This window comes from Elephantulus edwardii, unplaced genomic scaffold (genome assembly GCF_000299155.1).
Source record: "Elephantulus edwardii isolate Elephantulus edwardi_28Jun2011 unplaced genomic scaffold, EleEdw1.0 scaffold00009, whole genome shotgun sequence".
Lineage (NCBI taxonomy): Eukaryota > Metazoa > Chordata > Mammalia > Macroscelidea > Macroscelididae > Elephantulus > Elephantulus edwardii.
Genome location: NW_006399759.1, coordinates 5276422 through 5296936, shown reverse-complemented (window position 1 = coordinate 5296936; position 20515 = coordinate 5276422). Strand labels below are relative to the sequence as shown.

Below are 20515 nucleotides of genomic sequence, written 5' to 3'. Positions count from 1 at the left end.
ATTTCAGATTTTACCCATTAGTTTTAGTATCCATTGTTAATTCTTATCCAAATCAATTACTAAGAAAGTTGCCAAATAATTTGCTAGTGCTGTCAGATTTTATTATTTATTAGTTTCCTTTCTGTTAAAAGGGACACTTTCCCTTCTGCTCTATTCCTTCATCCCACTACTCACATAAAAAAAAAGTTGTTTAAACTTTCAACCAGCTAACAGATGCCTCTGATTATCTTATCTGATTGGTTTTCCAAGAGATTTACAGTCTTGTTTTGCTTATCTCCTTTCCTAATACAATATGGTCTGTAATAAGCACAGTCTTCCCTCTGATGGTCTGCTGTGATGCGTGGTCTGTAGTTCCTGCCATTACTTCACTGAGCAAAGCCCAGGAATTGTGTTGTATGGTTTAAGGACTATGGAGGAAGTTAGAATTAGCAGTGTTAAGGAAATCTCAGCTGATCAGATGTTGAGTGTTTGTGTGATAGAAACTATTTTTTCAGCATTACACAAGTGTGACACTTATGATCTTTCCTTACATAGGTATATTTTGATTGACACACCTGGGCAGATTGAGGTATTTACCTGGTCAGCTTCCGGCACAATTATCACCGAGGCCCTTGTGAGTATCCTAGAACTGTTACTGAGAATAACCAGATGGCTGTACTGGCTTAGCATCTTTGTTTTGCCTGGAATTTTATATGGGAGAGAGTCACAACAGCTCTTCATGGTCAATATAATGTCATTTTTCCCTTACCAAAGAAGTTAGCAAAAGGGTAAGGGTACAGGTCATGAGCCCTCTAACCACATTGTGCTTGTTTTGTGGCCTTAGGCATCCTCATTTCCAACCGTTGTCATCTATGTAATGGACACATCGAGAAGCACCAACCCAGTGACCTTCATGTCCAATATGCTCTATGCGTGCAGGTAATGGGTTGTTACAGGTGGGCATGTATTCATCAAGGTATTTATGAGGCCTCTTTGTTTTCTCTGATTTTTTATTTTTAATACTACTTTGCCCTGAATGTTTATCCTTGCATTATTCTGAGTTGTGAGTAAGTCAGAAGAGAAAAGAAGAATATGAACTGTAGGCATTTTCTTAGCTATTTCTGACCTTTCCTTACTTGCTTTGAAAGTGGGTGTTTTGGGTGGGAGCAGAGGGGTGAGGATGGGTTGGGACCACACCACAGAGTTGCACAGTTTGGTGGGTGGAGGGAGGAGGGAAAGGAAATGGGAAAGACCTGGTGGGGACCTCAAAAGACAGGGTAATAATGGGCATAGTGCAATGGTGATTAATTTTTAAAACAATAATGCATAGGAAAGAGTATATGAAACTAAAATTGACTGAAGAATAGTGTGAAACACAATATGAACTTTGTAAGCAAACCAATGTAAAATAAAAATTGAAAGTAGGTCTTTCATGATTACGGATCTTCTGGTTGTTGTCCTCATTTAAATGATATCCAGATCTAAATAGAATGAACTCCCCATCTAAGGCTGCTTTCTTGTGTTAAGATAGGTAGTGTGAAATTATAACGTGAGGAGAGACTATGAATGACAAGATTTATCTGCAAATCTAAAATGTACACTTTTGCTGTTAAGAAAGGAAGGCCTTGTCTCACTACCCTTTGTGTGTACACAGAGTCCACCACAGCATTTGCTTTTCTGATAGTACTCAGACATGTCTGTTCTTGTTAAATGTAAGTGCTTTTACAAATAATGTCTTGATGTTTGCTTTTCAGCATCCTGTATAAAACCAAGCTGCCTTTCATTGTGGTCATGAATAAAGTAAGTGGATGCCCTGTGTAGTGGTATAGCGTTTCTTTTTTCATTAGAGTCTTGTGATTGTCAGAAGGTTTCTGGGGGTGGGGGGCAATGAGAAGGTGTTGTAAAGTAGGCTCATGCTTTCCTCAGAGAAGGTCATGGGCATCTCTAGGAAATGGATTTAATCAAATTGAATGAAAATTTATCATGGACTCTTACCCAGAAGTATTTTAAGTCATGTTTTATATTTCCTTGACTCTAGTGTATAAGTTATCCCTTAGAAGCAAGATCCACAGGAATGGTTGTAGGACTGAGGGAAAAAAACCACTACCAACAAAAAAGCATTGCTCTGTAACTGTGTAAAGGCCAAGATGCAAGGGACTGCTTGCCTTCAGACCCTGAAATCCTTTGATTGTGGAGAGTGGATTGTGAAAGGGCTGTTGTAACAAAGAAAACATAGATCTTTATTTAATTTTATATATTACAAAACCATCTTGGCTCTTTGTCATTTGTTGTAATAGAAAAAGAAGGGAGACAGAAAAAGAAAAAGTGATAATGAGCTTATCAATTAAAAAAATAACTATGCCATCGTTTGGGGTCTGATCTCTTATCTCATTGCTGGTAATTGACTTTTCTCTGGTACAGACTGACATCATTGACCACAGCTTTGCAGTAGAATGGATGCAGGATTTTGAGGCTTTCCAAGATGCCCTGAATCAAGAGACAACATACGCCAGTAATTTGACTCGTTCCATGAGTTTGGTGTTGGATGAGTTTTACAGCACACTCAGGGTAACCTTTCTCTTCTGCTCACTCTGATATCTCCAGTTAGCCTTATAACCACTGATTGATTTTGAACCTAGGAAGCTCTGTATCTTCTCAAAAACAACTTTTAAAGTATTGTTACGGTGTTGCATACCATTGAGTCAGAACCAACCCATAGCTGACCCTGTAACAAGTTGTCTGAGGCAGTAAATTTTTCCTGAGAAGCAGCTGGTTTACTTTCTAAACTTTGTGGAAGTTTAAATGATAAAAACCCCTACCCTTGGTCTGTGGTCTGTGGTCTGATTCGGAGAGAAAGATGCACACAGAACTGAAACATGGGATAGTGTGGTAAGTACTGTAGAAAGGTTGGAAGTTGAGCATGATGGTGAGAGGCAGATAACATTTGAGATGAGATTCTCTAAGATGCAGCATTAAAAGATGCAGCATTTGAAGGAAGGGGGTAGAATTTATGTAGGCAGAAGGGAGTGTGATTGGCAGGAAGTACAGGCAGCCCTTAAAATAAGTTACAAACATCTGACTGGGGTACAGTTTACATACAACTTGTAGATATGAAGAGCACTTTGATGGCCTGGTCTGTAGGGAGTTGTACTGCTAACACATGGCAGAAGCTCTCTGCAGTTCTAATCTACCAGTGACTCCATGGAGAAAGGTTAGAAATCTCCCACGTGATTTATTTACAGTCTTGGCAACCCACTGGAGAGTCAGCTATGTGTCAGTTCCCACCTGAAGGTAGAGAGAAGTAGTTATGAACCAACTCCTAAAAACTTATTCAATAGCCGAGGTACATTCAGTGGTTTGTGATAACAAATGCACATTGTGGAATGCATCATAATGTTATTACTGTTTTATGTTAAAAATGCTTTGATGTATCTGGAAGTGTTTCTTAAAGTTTTCTTTGCATCGATGCGCTGCAATCCCAGAGATGCATGGTTCAAATCCACCAGATGCTCTGCTGGAGAAGGAGGGGCAGTCTCCTCCTGTACCAGTCAGATCTGATTTGACAGTACACACAAAATTAATAATAATAATAAAAAAACTTTCTATTTAAAAAAAAAGTTTTCTTTACATGAAAAGTTATGTTATATACTGTATACTAACAAACGTGTCTGAGTTTAGGTAAAAAGTGTATGTAACTCTTTTGATTTATGTACAAGTTAAATTTATATTAGCATTTTATTACCACTTACATTCTCTGCTCTCTGGGCAAAGGCTTACACAAACTCTTGTGCAAATTAACCGCGCTTCTGAGGAAGAAGAGAAAAGAAAATCCTATTGGGGACTTTTTAATTATTGAGTGCCATCAGGTCAGAGCCAAGCCATAGCTAACTCTCCAGTCCATTCCCAGAGGCAGGAATTGCATGAGAGAAGATTGCCCATCCTCCCCCAGAGCAGCTGGTGAATTTGAGAACCAATTCTACATGGTGGTTAGCAGCCAACTCCTTGTCACGAAGCCACCCGTGCTTCCTGAGGACATTAACGTCCCTGCAGTTGTGGTATAATAGTTTTATCAGGCAAAAACTGGACTATGAATGGAACTGAATCCTAATCTTCATTCCTAATAAAAATCAAAACGGGAGCTCTCAGACCTCATGGTAAAGAGTTACACTATCAATCCAAAGGAACAGTTCTCATCCGCCAGCCACTCCACGGGAGAAAAATGGCTGCTCCTCCCATGTGTTTTACAGCTCAGAAAACCCTCTGGAGGGTCACCTGTGAGTCAGTACTGACTCTACTACCAGTAATGGCAGTAAAAACCAAAAAGGATTGCCTGTAGCCTAGATTGGAAGCAAAGGCATTAAAGTACTAATTTTTATATTATTTTATATAATTTTTATATTATTTTATATAATTTTTATATTATTTTATATTTTTATATTGTTGGCTTGGTAAGAATAGTTAGTAAATCTGGCCCTAATTACCCTTTCCTTTTTCAGTTCTTTATTTTCTGTACTCCTATGGTTTTTGACCAAGCATGATGGTTTTTGTCTTAGTTTACTTTTTAGCCAGCGAGGTTCTTACAGTGTGTAAGTCTCTCTTCCAAAGATTTTACAACCTTTGAACAAAGTAATGTATGCTACTTTAAAATGCACAACTTCCTTTACGACCTTTGTGATGCTTTTGCAGGTAGTTGGTGTCTCTGCTGTTCAGGGCACGGGCTTAGATGAACTCTTTGTGCAGGTCGCCAGTGCTGCTGAAGAATACGAAAGGTGAGGAGAAAGGAAAATCCGATTAAGGACATTGTTGATAACCTACAATTTGGAAAAGAAAGTAGTTTTACCAGACAAAGAATTTAGGTTTCCACAACATGTTTTTTAACTTGCTGTGGATTATGTATCCTGGATCTGACTGTGTGTCTTAAGTAACAGCTCCCATTGACTATTTTCATTTAAAGAATTATTAAAGTTTCACTGTATGAATGATTAGGAGCAGGAGTTATCAGACCTTTTCTGTAAAGAGCGGATAGTATATATTTTAGACTTTCCAGACTGTAGTTTCTGGCACATCAACTCAGCCCTGCCATTTTGGGACAGAGCATCCACAGACTGTGGGTGAGTGAGTGGGTGTGAACATGGGCTCAACAATTGTGTATTCAGTAAAATATTATTTACAGAAAAAAATTGAGGGCTGAATACAACCTGAGTCTATGACTAAAAGCATAGACTTGAGGTTCAGAAAGGTGTGGGTTGGATTTTTTTCCCTCTACTTAATAGCAATTAAGTAATTCTATATTTGTAGAAATGAGGATAATTATTGCTAAGATTGTCTGGAGAATTATTTGAGAAGAATCCGTCTAAGGCATCTTGCACAATTGCTAACATACAGTAAGCACACTTCATAATAAATGGTTATGAAAACTCTTGTCTGAGTTGATACTAGAATTCCACGTAGCTAAAGGAACTCAGTGTCTGAGAACGCTTGCATTTTCTTACACCAGTGGCCTAATAGGCTGCTTCTTAGCTTGCTTCTTTGAGCTATCCATTTTTAGCAAAGATCCTAATCACATTGTAATTTTTCAGTCACATTATCTTAATTTTCACTCATCAGCCAGTGTTGTTTTTCACATTTGTGAGTGTGGTCTAGTCCTTGAAAAAGACTTATTTTTTACATCCTTTCATTTTGCCTTGGTAAAATATTCACTTTCTTGAGTCTAACAGGCCCCACTTCTTTAACTCATCTCAAATATGTATCCAAAAGATGCTGAGTACATCAGCCATGAGCTAGCTCTCCACTGTTAGGCTTCTAGCTCAGGAATCAGGATTTTATCTATTTATTTCCAGGTAGGATGAGATGCGAGTCAGGTACTTTGGTTTTTAATTCCATAAGGTTAGAATCTCTTTGTGATTGACTGGGGCATGTCACATCTGATATTTAGCAAATTAGATCTGGTAGGGTCCAAGGAAAATAGAAGCAATGGGGTGAGGGTAGGAATGGAAAGTAGGAGAGAGTATTAGGCAAAGGAATTGAGAAAATGTTTCTCTTTCCAGGGATTATCGTCCTGAATATGAACGCCTGAAAAAATCACTGGTAAGAAAGAGGACTGTTTATATATTTTAGAGCCATTGCTAATGATAATACCACTATATCCATTTGCTTTGACTATCAGTATATCTTTTAAATACTTGTTAATTCATTTCAAAACTTTTGTATATTCTGGTCTGGATGCAGAAAAGCTCTTCATTATCTTTTCGTTATATATTTGAATTTGTAAAAATTCAATTTTTTGTGTCAGTTATGCTAGCTTTCTGTATCTCCTTGCCCCATTTCAGGACCCATATGAAGGTCAGTTGTAGATTTGTTTTTCTTTCTTTGTTAAGAATAGAGAAATAATTCACAACTCTTAATAGACTCAAGTTTCTGCCACCATAGGCTGCTTTCTGGCCTTTAATGCAGAGCCTTTCCGCTTTGTTTACTTATGGTGTCTCTGCTTGTGTTTCTGTGTCCAGGTTCTGAATCCCCTAATTCAGTCTGCAGAACCTTCCAGATTAGACTTCTGCTGTAGTCTAAGCAAAGACTCCTCGATGTCTCTGCACCGATACTAGCTATTCCTTTTCCACTTCAGCATTTATGTAATCTCTAGTATTTGTATATAATTGCTTGTCTCTATTTAGAAATTTAGCAACTAATTTGAGTGTCCAAAAATCCCCTGATGTTTTCTCTCTGTTTCAAAGGCCAGTGCACAGAATCAGCAGCAGAAAGACCAACTGGAACGCCTTCGGAAAGACATGGGCTCTGTGTCCTTGGACACAGGGATGGCCACAGGTAGGGACGGTCTCTTGGTGTTAAGAACTGAAAGGAGACTACAGTTTTGTCCACTCAGCAGGCCTCTATTGTACCTATGTACGTATATGTATCTTGTTACGTAGCACTGAGACAAAATTGACTCACAGCAAGTTTTCAGAGGCACTAATTGCACAAGAGGTGATTGTTCCTCTTTGTCCTGCAGAGCAGCTGGCGGGGTTAAACTGCGTGCCTTTGGGTTGACAATTTTCTTACTGTTGGGCCAGCAGAGCTCCTTATCTATATGTATATGAAAAAGAAAAGCATAAAGGAAATGTGGTTTTAAAAATATGTAAGTGCATGAATAAGTAATTTGGAAAAGTAAAGACCCTTGAAACTTATATACAACTACACTTTGGATTCTTCAGGAGTTTTCATTTTCTGTGTCATGATACTTGATATTTATTATTGTTTAACACTTCCCTAGCTTTTTGTTAAGGTGGTTTTTTGTTTTTTGGTTGTTTTTTTTTTTAAATTAACTAGTTTGAGATTTACAGAAACGTTATACACTTAGCTACCCTTTGGTAGATTAACATTCTGCCACATTTATTTATCCTTTCTCTTGTATGTATAACATGAAATAGTTATAAATTCATGTATTTGTAAACAAAAGTATATAGAAGTATTTCTATGTTATGTGTACATGTGTATGTGTGTGTATATACATATATCAAACAGACATACTGCTATTTTCTAAATCATTTGTCTGAATCAGAGTCTGTTAACATGTATATGTTTCCTAAAACAAGAACATTGTTGGATACAACAATGCAACTACCACAAATTAGGAAGTGTACATTGACATATATAAACTGTTCTCCAGTGTATAGGCCTTACTTAGATATGACTAGTTGTGTTTTCTCAAAGGCAGAGGCTGGGCAGCTCTGCTTCCTCCTACCCTGTAGCTGGAGATCCCAAAGGTGGGAGTTGGTGGTGTGGGAGTTTTGTTGACTATGTGGCTGTGTGAGGAATAACATTACGGCTAATATGGAAAAGATAGCAAATCCCAGAACATGTAATTATGCTCATGCGAAGCTTAGATACTTAGAAGCTGTTGTCTGAACAGAGCAAGGGAACACTGCATGGCTTAAAACCAGGAAAAGTTTGTGTGTCTCAGAGTTGTGTCCTTTCTCTGTATCTATGCTGAAAAGAAATACTTGGGAAGTTGGACTATATGAAGAAGGTGGCATCATGTTTGGAGGAAGACTCATAAACAACCCATGTTATGCAGATGACACAACCTTACTTGCTGAAAGTGAGGAGGACTTGATGCTCTTGCTGCAGAAGACCAAAGACTACAGCCTTCATATAGAAGAAGAATTAATATCTTTGAAGTATAGTGTAAGAAAAGAGCACTAAATATCTTAAAGATTGCCAAAAGAACTCCCAGATAGGCCTTGGAGAGAGTGCAGCCAGAGGTTCTCTTCAGAGGCAGTGTGAGACTTCATCTCACATACTTTGGGAGTGTTGTTAAGGGGGAGCCAGTCCCTGGGAAAAAGATACCATGCTCGGAAAGGTGGAGGGTCACTGAAAGAGAAGACGACCCTCAACAAGATGCCTGGTGGATTTGAACTGCCACAGAGGCACAGGTATTCCTTAGTCTGTCTATGAGTTTCATGACATTGACATTTTGGGTACTTTTTATTAGTTTTCTTTTTTAAAGTTTTTTTCCTTGTTGTGTTCTGTTGAATTGGATCTGACTAGCACATGAGGAGATTGCCCCTCCTTCTCCAGCAGAACATTTGGTGGATTTGAACCACACACTTTCAAGATTGCAGCACAGCTTTTTACCATTCGGCCACCAGAGCTCTCTACACATTAATGTTTTTTAAACATCTAATACTTGAAAGGTATGTTATAGAATGTTTCTCCCTTTGAGTTTATTTATGATTTAAGTGATAACATGGATTTCTGCCCTGTCCTATGCCATCCTCACCATCCCTGATATATTCAGGCCCTTGCTAGAGTCACCTAGAGGTCAGTCCATCTTGCTGAGGATGAGAGTCATGGATTCTCTATGAGTGGTAGTCAACTTGATGGCATCTAACAACAGCAATTGTTGCCTTTCATAGCATGAGATAATTCTGGCTCTGCATTACATTCATTTGTTTTTAAACCCAACATTGATTTGATTTGACTGTATAAGACAGAGTAGGACTCTGTCCAAAGCGGTAATCTTTACAAATTCAGAATAGCACATCCTTGTGCTGTGAGCTTTGAACCTGCAGACTAGAGCTCCAGTTTTTTTTCAAGTCAAAAATCAAAGTCATTACTGTCAAGTTGGAATTGACTCATAGCTGACCCTCCAGTTGGTTTTCAGAGACTGTAAATTGCACGAGAGGAGCTTGTCCATCTTTCTCCCCAGGAGTTGCTAGTGGATTTGAACTGCCAGAGAGGGTGGGCATTCCGTGGTCTGCCTTTTTGATTCATGGCATTGACATTTTTTAAGCATCCAAATACATAAAAGTTATTTTATAGAATGTTCCTCAGTTTGAGTTTATTATTTGATTTAAGTGTGATGCATGTTGGCAGAATTGAAAAATGAAGTTCTTTTCAGTGTGTCCATATCAAGAGGCATATGTGTTGATTTGTCCCATTCCTGGTGATTGTAGCTGTGATTACTTGGTTTATGGTCATGTCTGCCAAGATTTTTCATTATGAATTTATTCTTTTTCTCTCTGTAATACATAGAAAGCTCTGGTGGGCTAGTCCGTGGTGAATTTCGCTGCTCACTCTGTATTTCTGTTAGTTAAAATCCACCATTGACTTGGAGAGAGAAACATAAACAGTCTCCTCCCTTTAAAAATTGATAGTCTCAGAAACCTGATGGAAGGTCGCAGTGAGTCTGAACTAACTTGATGGCAGTGAGATTACACTGTTGTTGCTGCTGTTAGCTGCTGTGTAGTTCATTCTAACTCACAGTGACCCCGTGCCCAACAGCAGAGTCCTACCCAGTCCTATGCCATCCTCACAGCCATTGCCATGGGGGAGCTCATTATTGTAGCTACTCTGTCACTCTTCTGTATTGAGGGTCTTCCTCTTTTCCACTGACCCACTATTTCACCAAGCATGATGGCCTTCTCCTGGAATAGTTCCCTCCTGATAACACAGCCAGAGGATGTAAGATGAAGTCTCACCATCCATATTTTTAAAGACAGATTTTGTTTATTTTTCTGTTATTTTGTGGTATGTTCAAAATCCTTCACCAGCCTCAATAATTTAATTGAAAGTCATCAGTTCTTTTTCGGTCTCCCGGGAAGAATACCACAGCTTGGGTCAGGCTTACTTTAGTTTTTAAGTCACATCTTTTAAAAGAAGCCTTTTGCAGCTGATTTGCCTAGTGTAGTACATCATTTGATTCTTAATTCCATGGGTATTTATTGTGTATACAAATAAAATGAAATCTTTGACAACTTCATCTTTTCTCTATTTATCATGATGATGCTTGTTTATTCAATTATGAAGATATTTTCTTTACACTGAGGTGTAATCCAAATGGAAGTTTGTAGTATTCAAGTCCTCTTTACATTCAGTAAACAAGATTGTGTCATCTGTGTTTTGCAGCTTGAATCTTCCTCCAGTCCTTATGTTGTATTCTTTTTCCAGCCCAGCTTCTCAGATTATTTCTTCTGCACAGAGATGAAATAACCCTGATGCACACTTTTCCTAATTTTAAACCAGCACAGTCTATCCTTGTTCTACTCAAACAACTGTCTTATGATTTAGGTACAGGTTCCTTATAACTAAGTGTTCTGGAATTCCTGTTCCTCACAGTGTTAGCCATAATTTTTTTTTTTTTTAAACGGAAAGGATCTTGCTCATGACCTTTGTCATTCATGTCTGAGATTCCTGAGGTTTGGTTGTTTTTTTTTTAATTTTTATTATTTTGTGTGTGTGTGTGTGTGTGTACCGTCAAATCAGATCTGACTGGTACAGAGGAGATGGCCCCTCCTTCTCCAGCAGAGCATCTGGTGGATTTGAACCACGTATCTCTGGGATTGCAGTGCAGCTGCTTGCCACTAGGCCACCAGAGCTCCCCTCTTAGCCATAATTTTTGATGACCAACATTTGAATACCTTTGCAGTGATGCCAGAAATAACATGATGGAATTTTGTAAGACCAATAACTTATTCATCAGGATACCCTGTTTTCAAAACATAAACAACAACTATAACTGTGGAGCGTGTTCTCTGCCTTCAACCTCCCATTCCCACATGCATATTGATGGATTGTCATTAGAGGTCTGTTTAAACTCACTGGGGTCCTGCAGCCAGGTTGGATGTACTCTGGTCTTTCTCACCAGCAATACTAGCAATTTTTTCTCAGTTGTATATTTTAAAGGAATGACGTTTGTCTTCCTGAAGTTTTGCTGTCTAGTTGAGAATGTCAGAACCACTTAGAGAACGAGATATTGCTGTTGTGTACTGTGAAGGTGGAACTGACTCATAGCTGACCCTCTGGTGAGTTGTTCGAGGCAGTAAATCACATGGGAGGAGATTGCCAATTTTACTGTCATGGAGCAGCTGGTGGTTTCAGACTATGTGCCTTTGAGTTGGCAGTGCAGCTCCTTATGACTAGGAACCATAACTCCCTCCTTTATCAGTTAAATAAACTATTCTTTATGCTCACCTCAGCAATATAAATTTGTGTGTCATCATCTTTTAGAATGTTCATGAATACATGACTAACAAATATTAAATCTGCCACTGTACTCATAACTGTCAACTCCCCTCCACTAAAGGTTTGGGGTGTTTCAGTAAATTATTTTGGGAAAATTATTTGACCTACTTAATTCTTTTTTGGGCACAAAAAGCACTGATCCTGTTTGCATCATTTTTTAGAATCATCGGGATTTGTCCCCGTTGAAGTTGCTGCCTTTGGCCATCCTTTGTATTCTTGGAATTATTTCACTTTCTTAGACTCTTGAATTGTCGCTGGTGTGTCATTGAGTCAGAAGCAACTCATAAGTGACCCTGCAGTGGATTTTCAGAGATAGTTAATCACATGGGAGGAAATAGCCCATCTGTCTCCTGCAGAGCAGCTGGTGGATTGGAATGTATACCTTTGGGTTGCCAGCACAACTCCTTACCTTTAGGCCACCAGAGCTCCGTATGTTGTTACTTTGTGCTGTTAAGTCAGAACTAACCTGTAGCTGACTTTCCGTGTGTTTTCAGAAGCAGCAAGTTGCATGAGAGGAAATTGCCCATTCTCCTGTGGAACAGCTGGTGGAGTTGAACTGTGTACCTTTGGCATTCCAGTGCAACTTCTTACCACTATACTTCAGGATATTAAGCGTAGCTTAGGTTCACATAGAGTTTAGGCTCTTGATGCCCTCAGGCTAAACCTCTGAGAAATAATCTCTTGATTGTACTTTGTCCTGATTTTTGGAGAATGACTCTTATAATTTTTCTGGAATATTTTACCTCTATATTATCTATTCCATTGTCCATTTCTTCACTCCCTCCTTTCCTGAATACCTTCACTCCTCCACTCTTGATCATTTCATCCTCTTTTCTTTTCAGACCCTCTCTGACCTTTTTCTGTTAGGAGACTTCCTTAACACTTTGTGCTTTTATTCTTGGCTCAAGAGCATACTGGATATTCCCAAATGTCGTTAGCCCTGATAGAAAAACTCATAGCCTCCTCCCAATGTGTCCTGGTAAAAAAAGTGCCACTGAGACATGCTGCTTAAGGATTATTTCTCTCATTTCAAAAGTGTAATTAAAAAAAAAGTGTAACTACTTGGGTTACTGTGGTCACAATAGCAACTTGGTGAGTAACGTACTAGAGAAATGTGAACTAGTATTAGCAGTGCACTTTAAAAAGGTTAAGAGCCTGCATTTATCACAATTACTTTCATCTTACCAATTTATAATTGTATTTACTTTTTTATTTAAAATTACCCTTTTGAGGAGTCATATGTTCATGACATGCAACTGATGGGTGTGTTATAGACGCTGCATCTTCTGTGATGGACCCTTCGGACTTGATCTTGACCCGAGGAACCTTGGATGAAGAAGATGAAGAAGCAGACAGTGATACTGATGACATTGACCACAGAGGTGAGAGAAGGCTGAGCTGCCGATCAAAACAAAATGGCTGCTTATCTCATTGTTTGCCCGAAGCTTCTTTTTTTTAACTCTTCTTTCTTTTTTAAATTTTTTTTTAATTTTAATAATTTTAATGAACGTTTACAGAGATTTTGGATTTCCATTCATTCATTGCTGCACTTCTCTCCCCTCCCCAGTTCATTCCTCTCTACACAATTCCCCCCCCACACACCCCTCCCACCGCCCCAAATACTTTCCACTATACAACCTTAATTGTGGACGCCCAAAAGCTTCTTGCTGAAGAAATCCTAACTGTGCAGCCAGGAAAAGGGAGAGGAGATGGTGAAAGATACAGCTCTGGGGAAGAGTTTTACATACTGAGAGTTGCTGGTGCACCTAGTGAATGATTAATATTAAGCTGTCACAGTCTTTACTGATTTGTGCCTTCTCATCTTGAAGGCTCTATTTGAGGAATCTAGAATTTTTGTCATGGGGTAGTGAGTGTTTTGTGTTAAGAATATATAATAAGGCTTAAGTCAGTCAGAAAGGACTTATAACAGTGAGGATGGGTTGTTCTGATCACCTGAACCATTGTTTGGCATAGGTGTACGAGCTGTGAGTAGAATTCTTTCTTAAAACAGCTCTAAAGATTGTTGTAGTTGTTGTGACCCTCAAAGTTAGAACTGACTCACAGTTGACATTCAAGTGGATTTTCAGAGGCTAAAAGCTGCACGGGAGGAGGTTGCCTACCTTTCTCCTGTGGAACAGCTGATGGATCCGAACCGTGTTCCTTTGGGTTGGCAGTGCTTCTCCTTACCACTCAGCCACCAGAGCTCCTGTAACTTGAGGATTTAGGTCCTAATTATGACCAGGAGGAAATCTGTCCTTACTCCTGTGTGCAGAATTCTAACATATAAATAGCTTCCTTTAATCAGTTTATTCAGGTATAGTGTTTAACTAAGTGAATTTTGATAAATATGTAGTCATGTAACCACCACCTCAATTAAGGTATAGAACAATTCTGTCACTCCCATAAGTTTCCCGTATGTCTCTTTTTGTCAGTCTCCTTCCCACACAGCATGTCACCGGCAACCACTGTTTTGATTTTTATTCTCTGTATAATTTTGCCTTTTCCAGAATGTCTTGAAAATATAATATTTCTTAATCTTATGAATTTGACTTCACTTATAAAAATGGTTTTTTCCTACCCCATTCAACAATTTATACACATTTTGTTCCATAAGCGAAATGCTTTTGGAATCTGTCCATGTACTTGTAGGTAAGTTTTTGTTATCTTTTGGTTTTGTTTTTTAATACTCCGCTATGGGGGATGTACAGTTATTTGGTCACTAGTTGAAGAAACAGGAACTCTGGTGGCCTAGCCAGTAGGGAATTTCACTGCTAACCCAAAAGCGATTTGCATTTACCTGCATCTGCACAGGAGAGAGAGGGACAGTCTCCTCCCATGTAGTTTATGACTTCGGAAACTCAGTGGACACTCTGTGTGAGTCATTTCGACTCCACAGCCGTAAATTGAAGGAAAGAATGTTTACAGACTTTAACTGATCTTTAGAGAGTAAAACTCCAGTAAGCATTCTTCCCCCCCCCCCACCCCCCGTAAGCATTCTTTTTTGGGGGAGTTTGTTAAAAATATTTATTATTTTTACTTTTATCACTGTTGCATCGTAAACATTCTTAAACAGGTCTTTGTGTGGACACGTATCATTTCTCTTAGATAAAAATACATTTGGCCTGATCTTCATTGTAACTAGGAGGAAGGCATTCTTCCCACCTAAATGAAACAGTATGTTAGGGAAACCTGATAGACCAAGTGTGCTTTTGGGACACATTTCCTGACTGGGAGAAGCGAGTACTTTTTTCTTAGATAAAGGGGTGATAGCAGCTCGGATCTGCCTGTTTAACTGGGGGAGATTTACAAAGCACTGTCCTTCTTTTTTATTGCAGTTACAGAAGAAAGCCATGAAGAGCCAGCCTTTCAGAATTTTATGCAACAATCAATGGCACAATACTGGAAGAGAAGCAACAAATAGAAGAGATTTGAAGAAACTTATTTCTCTAAGTCAAGTTTATGGAACTTGGTATAAAGAACTCCCTTTACCTCTCTGACCAGAGGCTGCCGTAAAGGACAGTTTACTGCAGAGTAGCAGAGCTCCCTGCCTAAAGAGATTACCTGATTCAGATACACTAGGGATGGAAGGTCCTTGGACTTCAAAGGCAGATGCGGATTCCTTTTACAGCCTTTCCCTTGAATTTATACAAGGCAGCCTGTGACTCCCCTTGGAAGCAGGTGCTCCTTCAGGCCTGCAACTTCTGTGTAATTTAGAACTCAAGTACTTTGTGCTGCTGATGTTGGATGAAAGAGAAGTTACTGTGCTGGTGACTACTTCATATCCTTTTGATTGAATCCTTAGTTCTACCTCCCTGGCCCCTTGCACTTTATCCTAAGCTATGAACGCCCCCCTCATTAGGAGAAAGGGAGAAGGGAAACAAAGCACACAAAGGTTGGTGGTGACGCTGCCTTGGCAACCAGTAAATGCTGTTAGGATATGTGGCTCAACCTGGGTAGCTCGTCTTAGTCCTCCAGGCTGATGAAGTTAAATGAGCAATACATGATTAATGAATAAATTCTCTTGATAGTGACTTGGTATAGTTTTTTAGTATATAAGCTGATTTGTTAGGATTTTTCATTCAGAAAATTTTATCATTCCATATAGACTCATGTTTTCCATTCAACAAGAAGACTGAAAGGCACTTGTCCAGACCTCATCTTAAAAGGATGTCATTTTTACTAAAATTACCTATGTACTTATGGGCCTTGTAACCAGACAAAGCCAGATTGCATCTGTATTTTAAATTTAAGCAAAGTACAGAGGTATGTGGTTCAAATCCACCAGATGCTTTGCTGGAGAAGGAGGGGGCAATCTCCTCCTGTACCAGTCAGATCTGATTTGACGGTACACGTAAAAATAATACAATAAAAATTAAAAAAATAAATTTAAGCAAAGTGGTACGGAATTGTGCTGCCAACGCAAAGGTTTGCAAATCCACCAGCTGCTTCATGGGAGATGGGCAGTCTGCTTTGTGATTGAAAACCTGCTGGAGGGTCAGCTATGGGTCAGTTCTGATTCAGTGATACTTAACAAGCACCAGCAAAGATATGTTGATTTACTCAAAAGCAGTGCATTTGTGGCATGTGTCTACCAGAAGTAACAGCTGTGGTAGGGGTGTGTCCTTCCTCCACACTATCTTAAAATGGTGCAATCCTTCCCCCCCAAGAAATTGTCATTGATGACAATCTAATCTCTGATGCCACCTAACAACAAGAAAACCTCTGGACAAGATTTGATTCCTTGAAGTTCCTGCAAGGATAAATATTATACCAGCCACTTCTAAGTCAACTTGAGAAGCATAATTACCAAGCACATTGTGAGTCATCCAGTTAGCTTTCTCCTACAGATGAATCTGTCTGATTTGGGAGAAATTCAAAGATTATTTTTTTTTAACATTGTTCCCTATGGATGACCTCATCACTGCCTATCTCAAACTAAAGAGAGTAAGAGACTAGGGGCATTAGTCCAAAAAGAAGTTTCTTACTTTTTTCTACTCTTTGATTATAAATTCTTTGTCTAAAGTAAAATAAGTTAAATGAAATAAAAGTTTATCAAAATAAAACAAAAGTCTTAAGTCTCTGGATCAGGAAATCAGCATCACTGGGAACTTGATAGAAATGCAGATTCCTAGGCCCCAGTCTAAACCTGCTAAGTCCAGCTCTGGGTGTGAGGCCCAGCAATCTGTTTTTAATAAACCGTGACGTGATTCTGGTGCATGTAAAATCTGAGAACCACTGCTCTAACTCACAGCCCAGGCATCACTCCAAGCCTTTTGAATCTCTTAATACCTATCGTCACATAATGTGATTTTAATAAAATTTAGAGTCACAGTATCCTAATCACCATCTAGTGCCTGTTTCTAATTTAAATATTCTAAAGCAACAAAAGTTTTACAATGAGTATTTCAAGATCTTATGTATAGTGGGACCTGTTAGTTTTAAAGGGAGCTGTAGTGGCCTAGTCGGTGGGGAGTTGCTGTTACCCCAAAGGCAGTGCCTATTTAGTAGCAATTTCACCACTGGCTCCTTGAGAGAAAGGTCCGCACTACCTCCTTGTGATTTACAGCCTTGGAAACTTGCTGGAGGGTTAGCTATTGAGTTGATGGCAATGAGGGGGTTTTTAACTAGCCAAAAATTTGAACAATTTTGGGGGAAAAAAATCCAAAACTTTGAACACACTTGGTTTTTTAGTGTCCCTGTACATATTTTCCTTAAAGAATTCCTTAACTCGCCCTATACTGTCAAGTGCCTAAGGACAGGCTCTAATTCTTAATCCTGCCTTGCACAGGACCCCGCATATAACAGGTACACAGTGTTTTCTAAATTAGTAAATATGTAGATGGCTGCTTTCCTAATAAACAAGGGAATATGAGGTTGAGGAGGAACAGGAAGATCTCGGAGTGTGCTAAGGAAACAAGACAGCACAATGAGTGAATTTATTAGTGAGAACATGTGCTGCAATCTCAAAGACAAGGTTTGAATCTACCAGCTGCTCCGCAGAAGGTGGCAAACTCCTCCCATGAGATTTACTGCCTCTGAAAAGTGGCTGGAGGGTCAGCTGTGGGTTGGTTCCAACTTGACACCACACAACAACAAATTATAATTTATTCATGAATTTATGCTTCGGTGTCTGGAAAATGCAAGGCACTTAATTATGTGCTAAATAAACGTGTACCTTGGGTTTGGGCCTCTATTTAAATAAACTACTTTTTAAAAGACATCTGATAGCCTCTGTTTACTTGTAAGTCGTTTTAAGCATAGCTCTGACATTGAGCAGACATCTCAAACCTTCCAACATCTCTGCAAGATAGGTCAAAGCAGGTCAGACTCTTTTCAAATGTGCAAGAGATGGGCCAAGAAAAGCAGACTGACTTGTCCAGTTAGTAAAAACGAGTCAAAACAGTTAGTGCTTTGATTACCTGATGACCAGTGTTACATTCTGTCTCTGAAAGGTGGCTTGACTGCTGTGGGAAGACTACAAAAGCAATGCAAAAGTAGAAGGTAACTTTATTTGGTGAAATTCAGTACCAATGAAATGAGAAAAAATCCACTGGCTTTTAGAAGAGTCATGACACTGTTCACAGAGAAAATTTCTAACACATCAAGGTTTCCTGTTAGGTCTCCTGAGGATCATAGAGAAGATCTTTTATATCTTCCTCATCCTCTTCTTACAGCGCTGGTTGAAGACTGGGGAGGACCCTATGAGGCTATCAGTAGAATGGGATCCATATCTGCTGTCTGAGTCATCAGGGCTCTGCGGGATCCCGGCTTCACTCATGCCCGACATCGGCTCTTCGAAAACATCGCTGCCCAGGACACCATGTCCAGAGACATTGCCTTCTTCACTTTCCTGAGGCTCCATTTTCACATGGGCCAAGTTCCAAAGAGGAGAAGCATTGACCTCTGTACCTAGAAAAGATTGAATAAAACAAAGACCTAGTGTTAAAACCAAGGGTAAAATGAAGTAGAACGAAAACACCACCCCACTGTACACAGATGCCATTTAAGTTCAGTTTTCACTCTGAAGCTGGTACTTGGCTGGAAAATACAGTTTAATCTGCTTTTTCATCATTACAAAGCTACCGACTCTGAATATCTATTTCTACTCCACAGGGTAATCATCTTCCAATCCCTTAATTCCCAGTTTACTGGAGTACTTTAGGAAGCCCAAGTAGTCAAACATTTTTGAGCAAATCACTGCCAATTACTAAGTACACACATCAGGGAAGCCAATGCAGATACTAAGGAAAGAAAGATCAACTAAATTAACCCTGCCAATTAACAGGATAGTAGATAATGCATCTCTATCTTTTTGTTGTTGTGTACAATTGAGTCAGAGCCAACCCACAGCTGACCCTCCAGCGAGTTTTCAAGGGCAGTAAATCACAAAGGAGAATGTCCATCTCTCTCCCATATAGCAGCTGATGGATCCAAACCACATGCCTTTACACTGGCATCTTAACTAGGCATTATTGTAATGCATGCTTGTAAATCTGTGCCTGTCCTTGTCAAACATCTACAGAGAGAGGCTCTTTCAGTCACTGAACCAGTCTTTGTTTCCATTCTCCTGTCAACCCTACTTTTTGTTTTGCTCCAAAGGCTTCATTCCAATCCAAAGTACTAAGATTAGCAGTTCTCTACTATCACAGTAAATTTATTTCTCTTACTTGATGCCTGTGGTGAAGCTTCAACCTCCAAGTTAGATGGTAAACGCTCGTTCTGAGCCCCGAGGACCCCCATCGGAAGGGCCTGGTCTCCAGAAGTCAGGTCTGCCTCCAGCTCTTCACTGACAGGGAAGGTGATGTCGCTCACAGGCTCCTCCTTGATCTTGACAGGTTTGGTGTCCTCTGTGGCCTTCTCAGGATTGACAATCCGCTCGTACTCTTCTGAAAGCTGCTTACTTATCTGTTGGCAAGCAGGAGTTATTTTCTAAGAAATATTAAAAGCAAGTTGTGTAGGTGGCTAGTGGCAGTCCATAAAAAAGCTACCAGAATAAGAAATGAAAGGAACTTACTTAGTGTTGAGTTTAAGTGACAAAGAAATGTAAAGAAAGTTTGACAGAAGCAGCTTGTATGTAAAGTACAAATAAAGTCAGGCTGATTAAAGATAAATCAGAAAAGATTTCCTGGGGAGCTCTGGTGGTCTAGTGGCAAGAAGCTGCACTGCAATCCCAGAGGAACACGGTTCGAATCCACCAGATGCTGTGCCGGAGGAGGCGCAATATCCTCCTGTACCAGTCAGATCTGATTTGATGGTACACGCACACAAAATTAAAAAAAGAAAAGAAAAGATTTCCTTTTGGCTAAGTATATAATGAAGGCAAACCTGGTTGTATAAGCAGATTTTTCTTATTTGTTAAAAACTCCTAACGGTAGTTTACATTTGGGGAAATAAACTGTGAACAAATGACATGCTTAAAGCCACAAGTCTCTTGAATATATTAGAGAGATTTTGGCTCTAACCTTGGTGCCTCTCCTGCCCTTTGGGCAACAGGACCTCTTGGTGTTGTCTGGGGTTTTTTTTTTTTATCCTGGCACTTCATCTACAATTATTGTGATCATCTCGTTACTTGTTTTTCTTTCAACAAAAATTCAAGCCCTAGGAATTTGTTAACTGCTGCAACTCACCTTGCTAGATTCGACAGACATTCAAATTCTTCAATAAAAACATGATAATCACATTTTCTTAGACTCTATGTAACTAATTTCTTACATAGGAAGTATTAGCAACCAATGAAATCATTCACTGACTCAAAGAGGCTCTTGGTCTAGGAAGTCAGTGATGAGGCTCAATGGGGTAGAGCCAGTGCTTTCAGAAAACCAGGATAAGGTTTGACATCATGGGTTCTACATTCTACAGCAAGTAGTCTGGGAATCTGCCTAATGGGACCTTCTGCCTATTCCTCCACATGGTTGTCTCACCTGCAGCATGTAACTGTGATAGTCCTTGATGCGGTGTTGCCAGAACTTCTGGAGGGAAAGTACACTGCCAATGCCCACTTCATGGAACACTTGCT

General features: G+C 39.4%; 2 protein-coding genes across 2 annotated transcripts in view; one reads left to right on the top strand and one right to left on the bottom strand.

Moving 5' to 3' along the window:
* The window catches only part of GPN1 (GPN-loop GTPase 1), a 32783-nt gene extending 17863 nt beyond the window's left edge, over positions 1–14920 (top strand). The window contains exons 6-14 of the mRNA XM_006880577.1: positions 535–613; positions 824–918; positions 1734–1779; positions 2401–2547; positions 4666–4748; positions 6027–6066; positions 6711–6801; positions 12774–12881; positions 14835–14920. Of these exons, the coding sequence (XP_006880639.1) occupies positions 535–613; positions 824–918; positions 1734–1779; positions 2401–2547; positions 4666–4748; positions 6027–6066; positions 6711–6801; positions 12774–12881; positions 14835–14920 (775 nt within the window). The remainder of the gene's footprint in view (positions 1–534; positions 614–823; positions 919–1733; positions 1780–2400; positions 2548–4665; positions 4749–6026; positions 6067–6710; positions 6802–12773; positions 12882–14834) is intronic.
* Positions 14921–18145: 3225 nt separating this feature from the next.
* Positions 18146–20515, bottom strand: part of SUPT7L (suppressor of Ty 7 (S. cerevisiae)-like) — a 4667-nt gene continuing 2297 nt past the window's right edge. Inside the window, exons 2-4 of the mRNA XM_006880690.1 lie at positions 20421–20513; positions 19167–19404; positions 18146–18408 (exon numbers count right to left, since the gene is read on the bottom strand). Coding sequence (XP_006880752.1) covers positions 18146–18408; positions 19167–19404; positions 20421–20513 — 594 coding nt within the window. The remainder of the gene's footprint in view (positions 18409–19166; positions 19405–20420; positions 20514–20515) is intronic.